General features: G+C 38.5%; 1 protein-coding gene across 3 annotated transcripts in view; it reads left to right on the top strand.

Moving 5' to 3' along the window:
* Positions 1–13,906, top strand: part of Not3 (CCR4-associated factor Not3) — a 79,418-nt gene that overhangs the window by 18,518 nt on the left and 46,994 nt on the right. For 2 of the 3 annotated variants that reach the window (XM_081751089.1, XM_081751091.1), the window contains exons 2-4: positions 2,484–2,716; positions 5,362–5,517; positions 9,879–10,058. In XM_081751089.1, the coding sequence (XP_081607215.1) occupies positions 2,484–2,716; positions 5,362–5,517; positions 9,879–10,058 (569 nt within the window). The remainder of the gene's footprint in view (positions 1–2,483; positions 2,717–5,361; positions 5,518–9,878; positions 10,059–13,906) is intronic. The other variant, XM_081751090.1, reaches the window with a different exon arrangement.

The following is a 13,906-nucleotide window of genomic DNA, read 5'->3' as shown; positions in this document are numbered from 1 at the left end:
TAAAATCTTGCTGAACACATATTTGTGGATTATCACGCTTCACTCCCGTATATTTTTCGTATTATATTCAGATCTGAATTACCCATAAGAGATTATACTACAAAAGCAACCTTTTTTAAAAATAAGTTTATGAATGTTTTGTGATTTTTTTTAATATTTTGTTATTCTTGTTACGAAATTATAATCAAAGAAAAATTTTAAATATTTCGTTTTAATAATGTTCACTATTGATAAAATACATCGAAATGCCGTTTTTTGAGAGGGGTCATACAAACCAAACGATAGGGATTTGTTGAAATCAGAAGTATCTTTGGTATCTATTTATGTATAAATGGGTCAGAGCCAAAGTGGACTCAAATAATTCGTATTTTTATTCACTTTTCTTACTGGTATGCAAATTAAGTCATTGTATTCCTTTAACTTGGAATAATAAAAGTCGTAGTAAACTAACTTGGACTAAATTTTTTCTTTTGTACTCTGCAGTATTTTGAAATTGTTCATATGTAATTCTGTATAATAATTCACTTGTGCAACTGTTAATCTTTTTGTCCTTCTGCAATTACTCTTGACAATTATATTAACAACTATATAAAGATCAATACAATGTTTTTTTTTTTTTTTTTATTATTATTATTATATCATCAGGAGTCCTTCATGAGTGAGTCGGCAGACGTATCGCATTTGTGGCCAATTAGTCCCGGTTTCGAATTCAAATGGAGGACAAAAAGATTAACCACAAAGATATATATAAACCATGGTTTTTGCCAACCCTGGCAATATGATTTGAAAGCAGGTGATGTACGCGGACCTTATGGACACGTCATCCGGAGTCTTTTGCGAATAACTATGTTCGCAGATGAAGGTGCCAAATGGAATTACTGACAAGCCCATCACACGTTGAGTCTGGGTTTCCTGGCACGCCAATTGGCAGGTTCCTTACAGCACTAAAGATGGCACTTTCCTTGCAGCTCTCTTCCTGGTGCTTGTCGTGGGCAACTGTTTCGTCACGGCTTCTGATTCATGTAGCAGGCAACAGTAGCTTTCGCAGGAGTTACTCCTAGGGTTAACTCAGTCTCTCGACATTGTTTCACTATACATATAGGAAAAACAAGTATGCAAAGGGCCATGACGTACTCTTCTCAGTAATAGTTTAAGTTAGGCGCTATTTGACGACACGCTACTGCTCTCGACAGTGAATGATCCGTTCTAGCGTAATATCGTTCCTAATTCGGTTCGATACAAACCGAACAACCTTCCGTGTACCCTGAGGATCGATATTTATAAATAATATCTGCAATATTTTAAGGAAAACTTGGTCCTCTTTATCGGGCAGCGATGATTGGATATTTCATGTGATTCTATTTCTTATGTTTTATAATAATATGAATTTACTACATATAAATAGATGAATAATTACACTTAAATAGATAGAAAACGTTTATGTAAAGATTTAAATCAGTTACAGTGTGTTCGTAATTTGGAAAGGGAAGTGATTACACTCACTAGTTCCAGCGCGTCAACAATTGGTGGTTCCATCTTGTATGCTATTGTTTCAGGCGAAATTTAAGGTGTGTGTGTGGATGTTTTTTGGTGTTTTAAACTGTTTTAACCTAAGTGTTTTGCCCGAAGACATGAGCTTACTTATCGTAATGTAGGTAGGTGGGTCACTAAGTCACTAGAACGGGAGTACGATGACCAATTTTCTTTTCTTTTTTTAGTTGTAGATTATACGGAAAACTGGAAATAAGATTTGATTGGAGAGATAGATCAAAAATAAGATTGAGGATACCTCATATATGAGAACTGGGTAATTATGGCCTGATCATCCGTCAGTTAGTATTTTTCTTAGATTTCACTTTGTGGCATCGAAAGTTTGATATTCTTTAGTTATTCGCTGCAGTTTAGATAGTAAGGACACGTTAAAGTAGGACGAGAACTAGTGAATAAGAATGCTACAGTAATTACACTATCCGTAATACTATTTTGTCGTTTTGAAATGTATCTTGAAATCGGTATAATTGTCCACAATATTGAATGAACTAGAACTCTCACGTAGTTCGAGATACACTTTTCCTTATTTCTTACGTATGTTTTAGAAGAATTTTCTTGTTAAGCGAGTGAGTGCTTTACTTGATAAATTAATCCATTTAAAGTTACTGCTTTTGACTTCGTCAATGTCCAAAACCCTAATGAAGATTGCCATATATTGTGGTTTTGTCACAAGAGTTTTACATTCATATATTCAGATTATAAGATATACACGTTGTGATGTTTTCCAGTTTGACTTCGTGACTAAAAGATCAAAGGCAATAAACTAATATTAAAGTAGACTATAGCATCATGTCATTTGGTAGTTGGAAATGAGCGAAAGCAGCAGTAGAAATCATAACTATTGTAAAACTTTAAAAAATAATAATTCCTCAAACTGTGTGTTCGTTCAGTGGATTGCTGTGAATATTACAAGTATTTTTATTTTGTTTCAGGAGAGATCGACAGATGTCTAAAAAAGGTAACTGAAGGCGTAGAAACATTTGAGGACATCTGGCAAAAAGTGCATAATGCAACAAATAGCAACCAAAAAGAGAAATATGAGGCTGATCTCAAGAAGGAGATTAAAAAGTTGCAAAGGCTGCGAGACCAAATTAAATCGTGGATTGCGTCAGGTGAAATCAAGGATAAGAGCACTTTGCTCGAGTATAGGAAGTTGATAGAAACAGTAAGCACAATATTTCATTCGTTTTTTATTGCTTGCGCAACAAATAATCTTCTCACTATTTACTTTATACATTTTATATAAATATATATTTTCACATGCATGTAGTATGTATTATTTTATGTTTGTGCACAAGATTTTAGAATTAATTCTAGAATTGAAATAATTAGTACAGTAGAGACTTGTATCTTGGTTTTGACCACCACTAGTTTTTAAAAAAAACAAGTGCAACTGTGTTTGGATCATGACTCTTTCATTTAATTTTAGTCGCTCAGAAATACAGATAACGATGCTAGATAAGATAGTTAATGAAAACTATAGAACAATACTATGATGTGTTCAAATATTGTGTTAGTGTAGTGTGTGAATAAAATTAGATAATGAATTAGCGCAGTCGATCAATTGGATTTTGTATGTATAATTTAGAGTAGATCACCTTTTGTAAAGAAAATTAAAACTGCATTCCTTTTAATTGTATTAACTATGTTTATACAGCTACCCACAAAAGTTTGTACTGTCCTTCCGATTTTGTGCATAACTGGAACTCTCGAATCAGTCTGAGTTTATTTTTCTTCGACGTAGAAAGTACGCACTTTTCTGTACATGGTCGAAGAAAATGTATTTAGAAGGGTCCATGCATTCATTTGTTATTGGCAAAAGAAAATTATTCATGAGAAAACACTTGGTAACTACTGTACAAAACTTTCCTTTCACAAGACGGTGGTATGTATCGAGGAGAAAAACTGCTTCTGTTTACGTGAGCATGATATTGATGTATGAGTTTGATTGGATGTCTTTTCTGAACTTACTAAACAGTCCTATACTTAACGTAATGCAAAATGTATTAGAATACAAAACGCTATTTTCAGTTCAGTTTACATGGTATACGGTGGGAGACGTTTTCTTTGGTACTAACAATCTCCTTCCATGTAATAAAGCACTGTTACACGGGACGTTAATATACTTTTACTAATGTTTCGGCTACGTTCGCCTTTTATCACTGTACATCCTTCTTAAACCGCTGGTGCGTTCCACTATTGTGTAGACAAACTCATGCCATTTCAGTATCGTGTAGACAGTGGAAGCTATTAGTACCAAAGTAATATTTCCCGCAGTATAGTATTATACGTGTATATCAGGTTTTCTAAAACGTATTGAGCCTTTGAAGGTCAAAATTGAGAATACATTTATTGTGATTTGAAAATAACATTATGAAATCACATATACAGCGTGTTGTTTGATGACCATCTGATATTTTTTTTTTTTCCTGGTAATACTATAATCCCGTTACTGTGGAACTTCTGTGTGGTTTCTGGTCAAAAACTTTTAACAGTTTCTTACATGCTTCTTTCGAAACTAAACACCATTCAGGAGATTCTGCCAAGACCGAAACAAATAATAGTCTGATGGTACCAGTCCGGATTATGCGATGGAAGCATTAAAACTTACCAGTTAAATACTCAAAATTTGACGAGTCATTAAAGATGTATGCGGTTTCGCGTTGTCAGCGCTGTATATCACACTCTCTCTGTTGACCGGTTCCGGCCGTTTTTTTGAATTGCAAGGCAGTATATCTATCGCCAAGGCTATCGTTCTGCCCGACGGGAGCAGTTCGTGATACACGATGCCATTCCAATCCCACCAAACTCACAGCATAACCTTCCCGGGCGTCTAACAGGAGCACAGACGGTGAAACTTCTTCCCGCTTCGACCACGATCCTTTTTGCACCACTTTTCATCACTCGTAATAATCGTAATGGCTGGAGTTCATTATGTTTCAGTGGAGATTCGGAGATGGGTATTTTTGTAAATATTTTTGGGGCAGTTTATCTGGCACCCAGATGTCGGGATTCTTTTTGTAGTCATCTTTCTCCAAATTATTTAACACTTTGGTAATGAATGTTTGGGATTGGCGATATCATGACTGCTTACATGCCGGTCTTGTCCAACGGTTACCAGAATAACTTTGTAATTGATCCTCCACATGGACATTTACAGAGCGAAAGCGACTGAAGCATCTTTTGGTTGCTTTTTTTAATAAAGTATATTGCCTATAAACAGCACAGATTTCCTCACGAGCCTGTGCAGCATTTGCATCTTTATCGAAATAAAATTGTGAAATGTAGCGCAGTTTTGCTGAAAGTTCACTTACCTTCAGTACCTTACATATGATTGTTAGAATTCCAACATTTTTTGCACATGTACTAGCTTCGACTGGTAGCTGTTGAATGACGTTAGACCTGACCCGCTGCAACTCATACCTTGAGATTTGGGAAACTAACGCCATATCATGCGCAAAAGGCTTAATACTTTTTATACTACCTGTTGTTATATGTTAGTTACGAAATACTTCTCTTCTGCAACTTCAAAACTGTTCCTTTGTGACAGATTAGACTTAGTTATTTTTTCAATATATGTGAAAGTACTGTAGTTAGGTTCTTTTGTACCTAAAATAATTATTTTAATATAAATTCTCTTCAATCACTATTATTTCATAATTATTTTGTAATACAAGATAAGTACTCTTTGATGATAGCTCGGAATAATGTATGTTGTTTTCTTGTAAATTGACTGTGCTGGGTCTGTCATTTTTGTTGGAAATCAGTGGATCAGAATTTTCTTAATAACGACATACTTTTCTTCGTTAGCAAATGGAAAGGTTCAAGGTTGTGGAAAGAGAGACAAAAACCAAAGCCTATTCCAAAGAAGGTTTGGGAGCAGCACAGAAGATGGATCCTGCGCAAAAGGAGAGAGAGGAGATGAGTGCGTGGCTTGCTTCTTCCATTGATGCCTTGAATCTTCAGGTACTCATTTTCTTAAGTTTATTCATTGTGTTTGCTTCACAAGAATTTCATTTATCTTGCGTTGCACCGAATCATTCTGTAGTGATGTAATATACAGGGTGTTTCAAAACAACACCGACAACGTTTGGGAGGTGATTCCTGACACCAAGGTAAGACAAAAAGTGTTAACCAATCTGGGTGCACAAACGCTTCCTTTCAAAGTTATAGGCTGCCGTAAACATGAAAAAATAATCTTCAAAGGCCCGTAGCTCCAAAACTATAGGACCTACCATAATCGTGTCAAGACTTCACTTAGGAACTAATATGTGAGCTATCCAAAAATACGTTTCAGAATCCAAAGGTACTCACGCAACACTTTTTATAGAGGGAATTTGACTACCCGCATGTAACCTGAAATACTCACCAACTACCTCTATAAAAGTTGTTGCGGAAGTACCGCAGGATTCTGAAACTTGAATATTTGGATAGGGCATATACTAGTTCTTAAGTGAAGTCTTGATCTGACTGTTGTAGGTCCTATAGGTTTGGAGCTATGGACCTCTAAATTTTTTTCTTTTCTTTCTTTTTTTCATGTTTTTGGCAGCCTATAACTTCAAAAGGAAGTATTTGTGCACCCAGGTTGGTCTATGCTTTTTGCCTTAGAATGGTGTCAGGAATCACCTCCCAAACGTTGTCGGTGTTGTTTTGAAACACCCTGTATATGATAAGGTACGTAAAGTGTAACGAGCTCCCTCGTGGCTATATGGTTTGATATACACGTCTTCGCCGCGGGAGTTTCAGGTTCGATTCCAGGTGGGAGCTCATAGTTCTGATCTTACTTTAAACCGTAGGCGCATGTCTCATATAGCCCCGGGGCTCAAAATGACCCTGAACTTCAGTTCAACCAATAACATAAAGTGTAACATGTTTAAATATAATTTCTAGTTTTCCGTTCCATGCTATGCCCTTTTAAGCTGAACGAGACGGATGATTAACAAAAGTAAATGATGGTGAAATAAATGTTGTAGTGAGAATGGGGGAGGAGACGAGAGACTAAGTTACATCATATTAGGGACACTTCCTACAGATAAAAATTGCACAATTTCAGACCATTAAAATTTGTGATTATATCTATGAACAGCATGCTGCAGGGTTATGCATGAGTATGTCAGTTATTACTGTATTGGCATAAGATTATATATATATCATAAATACTGTCACAAAGTTTGAAGTAGCACTGTAGGCATCCGGAGTGGCAGAGTGCTCCCATCTGTGTATAAAGCGCAAGATGCATGTAGCGTGTGACTGTTCATGACATACGTTGATATTGTACTGAGTTCTGATGGAGTGGGGCGATTACGAAAATCGTGTAGCAGTTATTGCACTACACAAGGTCGGGAAGACAGTAGGTGAGATTTTCAACCTCCTGAAAACCCCACAAATCAGCAAGAGATTCGTGTATCGCGCCACACAGCGATACACCGAGATTGGAACAGTAGCTGACCGCGCAAGGAGTGGCAGACCACGACCGGTACGAACCCCACAGGTCCAGAAAGCAGTTGCAGCAAGAATTGGAAGAATTCCTGTTTGAACACAAAGTGTGATGGCTGCTGCTGGGATGAACATCAGCAGTAATTCCATGTCTCGTGTGCTCAGGAGTGACCTACATCTACGGGCGTATAAGAGGCGGACTGGTCACTTTCTGACCCAAACATTAATGTCGCAGAGAGTCCTTAAATCAAAGGGTCTGTTGCGGCGTTACGCCAACAATCTACATAGAAAGATTCTGTTCACTGACGAAAAGGTGTTCACAATTGAGCAGGCCTACAACTCCCAAAATGACCGTGTGTATGCCACGTCATCTACTGCAGCTATTAAGGCAGCTTCAAGGGTTCAGAGGGCACATCATCCTGCCTCGATGATGTTTTGGTGGGAAGTAAGCTACTCAGGCACAACCCCAGCTGCATTTTTGCGAACAAGGTGTTAAAACATCTGCCAAGGTGTACCAGGACACAGTGCTAACACCTATAGTGAAATCACTGTCTGCTACCATGTTCCCTGGAGAAAGGTGGACCTTCCAGCAGGATTCCACTCCAGGCCACAAAGCGAAAACAACCCAGAACTGGCTGGCACGGAACGTCCCCGATTTCATTTCTACCGCTGATTGGCCTTTAGCAGCCCGGACCTTAACCCGTTGGATTACAAACTTTGGGCAGTACTTCAAGCAAAGGTCTGTCATAAATGGCATCCATCTGTCGACAGGCTAAAACAATGTTCACCCGAGCAGTGAACAATTTTCCCATGAACGTGGTGCGTAATGCCATTGACTAGTGGCCGGACAGACTTTGTGCCTGCATCAAGGCCAAGGGGGATATTTCGAAAAATGATTCATGCGTCAGGTATACAACATACCACTGTAAAACATGACCAAAATAAATTGCCTTGGTGTTAGTACTCTATGTTATTCACATTCAAACTTGTGACAGTATATAATATAACTACACTCACCGGACAAAAAATTAGTCACCCCTCAAGAATTCGTGAACAGCAGTAATTAATAGCGTGTAATACCACCTCTGGCTTTGGTAACTGCCTGGATTCAGTTTGGAAGCGAGTCCACAAGGTTTTGCAGGTATGTCTCATCCAGTTGAAGCCACTCGTTCAGGATTTGATCGCGCAAATCCGCGAAACTGCGTGGATGCCGATTTCGACGTTTTACCCGCTCTTCCAACATGTCCCACAGATTCTCGATGGGGTCCAAGTCTGGTGACTTTGCAGGCCAATCTAGATGGAATAGGGTTCGGGAGTGTTCATCATACCACGCACAAATTGTTCCAGCCCTATGAACTTTGCTGTTGTTGTCTTGAAAAATAGGAGTCTCCACAGCATACTTATCATGAAGATGTTGACTGAAAGGCAACACTTGCTCATCCAGAATGTGCAAATACACATGCTGGTTCATTGTAGTGGTGACCTCAGTAAGTGGGCCCAATTCGTGATAAGAAAAATACCCCCAAAACATCACAGACCCCCCACCGGCTTAAACATGCCCTTGCACACATTCAGGATGAAGTGCTTCATGTGGCCTTCGGTGCACTCGACGACGTGCGTCATTGGAATACAAGCAAAAACGTGATTCGTCAGACCACATTACCTCCCGCCAGTCAGCTACTGTCCACGTTTGGTGATTTCTGGCCCATTGAAGACGCGCAGCTTTATGTGCCTGTGTGAGCAATGGCCCCTTGCGAGGTGCCCGACTCCAAATGTTCAATGCATGCAGTTCCCGTCGTAATGTTCTTTCGCTAACAGGTTGGGATGGACCTGCATTCACTGTCTGCAGCAATTCCTGTCGGGTTTGGAACCGATTTTCATTCACAAGCCGAGAAACGCGTCTCCGGTCCCTTTCAGTCATGATCTTCTTCCGACCACAATTCTGACGCCGTGTTTCGTGGCCACGTGTATGACACCACTGCTTGTACACGCGTTGAACAGTTCGCTGCGAAACACCAACAAATCCAGCAACTTCCCTCGCCGTATGGCCATGGGCACGGCCAAACACGATTGCCCCTGTTTTGCCACTCTGTTACATCGTTACTTTTACCCATTTTGACGGACACTGTCTACTTGCAATACACTTGTCTCACTGACTAAAGCTGCCTTATGGTTCCGTAGAGGCAGTACGCGCACAGTTGTGCACGTGGCTCGACTGCTGCGCCATCTGTACAGGCTTTACGATTCATTTCTCCTTCTGCACAAGGGTGACTAATTTTTTGTCCAGTGAGTGTAGTTATATGGGAGATGGTCATCAAATATATGGAGACACCTGGTACAAAAAAGGTTGCCATTTCAAACACGATTTGCGTCTGAATGGTAGGTGGTCACTGGCGCATCCTGTGAGGAATACAACCTGCCCATTTAAAGGAGGGCAAATTTTGGGTGCGCGTATGGTGAGAACTTCCGTGACGATGTATCCAGAGACAGTCTCGAAGATGATGACTGCCTACGAGTGTTCCGGAAAACCCGCATCAGCGAAGCACCAGCGTGGACGCAAGTTTATATTGCGTTGTTGTGTTCAGTATATTGTGTGTTTCGGAGCAATTTTCTCAATTCGTGGACACTTCTTTTGAATTTATTGTGTTACATATTCTGCAATTGCGTGTAGAGAGCGCTGCGTCAATTTAATTCTATAAGAGCAATAGATAGAAATTATTAAACCTAAATTTTTCTTCCAAATGATAGTTTTTCTGATATGTGTAATCTTCCATTCATTCATCTTACCTTCATTCATTTTAGTTTAGATAGTAATACTTGTATATGTAAAGAATTTAACCACCAAGAGTTTTGTTTGTGATTCAACATATAATAGAGTTTCCTTTTTTCAGGTTGACCAGTTTGAGTCTGAAATTGAGTCACTAATGGCAGGTAAAAAGAAAAGGTTAGACAAGGATAAGCAAGACAGAATAGAAGAACTGAAGTCAAAATTAGAAAAACATCGGTATCACATACGAAAATTGGAAACGTTGTTGAGAATGTTAGATAATATGTCAGTTGAAGTCGGTCAGGTACGTACAAAAAGTACTCTGCCTATCGTTTTGTTAAGTTCGGTAATTTTAAAAATTGTAGTGGTTATTTTGAACCTCTTATGATTGACGAATGAAAAAATTTAGAATTTTAGCAATTTAAAAGTGCCTGTTTTTTTTTTTTTTTTTTTTTTTTTTTTTTTTTTTTTTTCTTAATCAGTGTGACAGATTTGCCACAAAATATATCATTTTCATTGTTAAAAATTAGGAATCAACGAATATATTTTTTTTACCAGTCATACATTTTATATGTTTAACTATTTGACACGGTTCCCGCCGACCTTAGAAACCGAGAACGTGGAAAAGTCAGGGAATTCAGCTTACTCATAAAAAGTCTTAGAGAAGTCGGGAAATTTCATGAAAATCTTAAAACACCGGGAAAAATCGGGGAATTTTAAGTACTGATTTTTACTTCTCAGAACTCGTTTCTCTTCTATTTGGTAGGGAATATTTTATAAAATAATTAGTTTTGCAAAATTTCCCTACCTGCACACTACATACATGTGCTGTCTGTCAAATGAGTAAATGTACACCTGCTTGTGAGTCTGGAAAATCTAGAAATGCCAAGAGAATTTGTGGTCGCCAAATACGAGGGTCACTCTAATAAAAGTTCTGAAATACAACAGAACTATACGTCCTATGAACTAACTTTTTTTCATGTGTTCAAAGTAATTTCTAGCAGCAGCAGTATACTTGTTTAATCTTTCCTGCCATAAATCGAATGGCTCTACTGTAGAAAACTCCATGATCGACCCTTCAGTTTCGTCTTCCGTGTGAAAACGACGTCCCCGCAAGTGCTTTTTAAGGTCAAAGAAGAGCCAGAAGTTACACATAGCCAAATCAGGGGAATATAGGGGATGCGGAAGTGTTTTAACATGATGAGCCTGGAGATACTCCACTAATTGCTTTGCAGTGTGCGAGGAGGCATTGTCGTGGTGGAAGAGTAAACCTCGGATTTTCAAGGAACAAAGAACTTGTGGTAAACAGACTGTTGTGTACCAGTTTGCTGTAATCGGCTTCTGTTCTGTAACCTAACAGCTGCGACGAGACCACTGCTTTGGAAGAACATTTCGTGGGGAAAACAGACTGTTGTGTACTTGTTTGCTGTACTCGACTTATTGTAACTGTAACCTAATAGCTACGACGAGACCACTGCTTCGGAAGAACATAGCGTACATTACTTCATCGCTCGCTGTTCTTTACAGTGGTTGGCGTCGGGTCATCCATGCAAGACTTTCCTGACGAGTGATCAGCCATAAAATGGGATGTAGGTTTCATCACCTCTCACAATTTTAAAAATCAGCCGGTGTCCACCTTGATTTAACATATCCAGGGTTTTACGAGCAATTCTGACCTTCTCATTTCTGGAAGTCAGACACTTTATGGGGAACCCACCAAGAAACTAACTTTTTCAGTGTAAAATTGTGTGCACTGACGAGGATCCAATGCCAAATGCCTCCTCCATCATCGCATAGCTACATTTTGTACTTTAGAGACCATACCCATTAAAGCCGGCGTTGTTGAACACGAGGTCTCCCTTCACTGGCTTCATCTTGCAAAGACCTCCAACCCTTTTAAAAGTCTGTACCATCTAAACACTGTTGTATATGATGGAGTGGTATCCGAAACTCCAATGAGCGACTGACCTCAATCTTTAGTGCCAGTCTTTCTCATTTAGGCCAACGCGAAAATCATAGTAAATCATGGCTCGAAATGCTTCGCGTGAAAGCTCCATTCCAACCACACTTTTGATCACAAATGTCACTCTTACACAAAGCTCATAGACTCATAGATTAAACCGTGCAGTTCCGTATGTTTTCAGTACTCCAGATGTCTCACTGTAACGAGAAAAAAATCATTGCTTTATCTTTTATAGTACTTGCGTATTGCAAAATATATGGAGTGGCCCTCGTAATTGGGAACCCTGTTTGAGGACCATGCATAAAAATACTTCTCTGTGGAAAAAATGGGAATATATTTAGTTAAGATGATATAGAGACTGGTTAAGATGATACATTATTTATAATTTTTCATTGTTTTTATACAGGGTGTCCAATATACAATGCAACCCGGAGTTGGGGATAGTAGAACTTTTGAATCTGAAGTGATACACAAATAATGGTTATACCAAAATGAAGCCTTGTTCATGCATATATTTTTAAATTAGGAAGCAACGATTGAAGTACACTAGGAACAACACAGTATTGCCAGATATAACCGAAGGTATAAATCAATTGTTTTTGCAAAACATGTAAATTGATTCATAATTCATACGTATGGATGTTCTGTCGTTAATTTTCAGTTTGTTTAGTTGGAGTAGCTTGGAAACTATGGAGCAGAAAATATAATTTTTCATTTCCACCGATAACTAATCGGATGAGGCCTCTGTAAGGGGGAACTAGGGAAATCGTAATTTTCATAAATTAACACTGAATGGCAACCCTGCTGATGTTTCAGTGCATCAAAAGGTGTATTAAAGATGTGTCTACAATATGCAATTCCTGAAAACAATGAAAAAGAAACTTTGAAATTATCATGATAAAATTTTTACTTACATGCACCCGGCAACACTGCTTTTCATTTCTATGGGGCTATTTAAAGCAAGAGGTATACAAGAACAATTCTCGAACTATTCAAGACCTGGAAACGAACATTCGCAGTGCCATTGAGAACATTAACACTTCTAATCTTCGTAAAGTTGCTGCCAACCTGATGAAACGTGTGAACCAGTGTTTGAATCAAAACAGGGGACACTCCCAGCATCCGCTGTAGAGCTGGTAACTCATTTTTGATAATAGCAATGTTGCCGGGTGCATGTAAATAAACGTTTTATCATGATAATTTCAAAGTTTGTTTTTCATTGTTTTCAGAATTGCATAATGTAGACAGATCCTTAACACACCTTTCGATGCACTGAAACATCAGCAGGATTGCCAATTCAGTGTTAATTTATGAAAATTACGATTTCCCTAGTTCCACTTACAGAGGCCTCATCCGATTAGTTATCGGTGGTAATGAAAAATTCTTTTTTCTGCTCCATAGTTTCCAAGCTATTCCAACTAAACAAACTGAAAATTAACGACAGAACATCCATACGTATGAGTTATGAATCAGTTTACATGTTTTGCAAAAAGTTGATTTACACCTTCGGTTACATCTGGCAACACTGTGTGGTTCCTAGTGTATTTCAATCGTTGGTTCCTAGTTAAAAAAATATATGCATGAACAAGGCTTCATTTTGGTATAACCATTATTCGTGTATCACTTCAGGTTCAAAAGTTCTACTATCCCAAACTCCGGGTTGCATTGTATATTGGACACCCTGTATATGGCTCTCTTGATGATGGTAAGGGTTAGTTCCGTTAATTATCTAATTAAGTTTGTATGTACACTGAATCAGTCAACTGAACATAGACTGAAACGCCACTTATATGTCGATATATAAGGTGAAAACGCATTGAAGGTCATTGTAACACCGTCCTATTCGAAAGAAATTCTCAACCATAGTACGAGGGTAAGTAGAAAAATAAGTACCCAGGCGGCTATGGACAAAAGTATTTCTGCAAAGCAAATAATATGCGATGAAGATAAAGAACAATCCTCACTTTATTTTTGCACATAACCAAGAATGTGGATGTAATTGTTATACCGCAAAGTTTAAAGACCGCTTTTGGAAAGAAATGCCTTGCCTACGGAGAAACTTTTTCACAGCTATCGTCACTAGTTTCAAAGTGACTTTAACTGAAAATCTTTTTCAATGCTGGAAACACATGGAAGTCGGTGGGTCTGAGGCGAGACTACGGTGGATGGTCAAGGCGATCCCGAGGATG

The sequence above is a fragment of the Thermobia domestica genome, chromosome 3 (assembly GCF_964235325.1).
Source record: "Thermobia domestica chromosome 3, izTheDome1.hap1.1, whole genome shotgun sequence".
NCBI classification, from domain to species: Eukaryota; Metazoa; Arthropoda; class Insecta; order Zygentoma; family Lepismatidae; genus Thermobia; species Thermobia domestica.
This window is presented reverse-complemented; position numbering and strand designations above follow the sequence as displayed.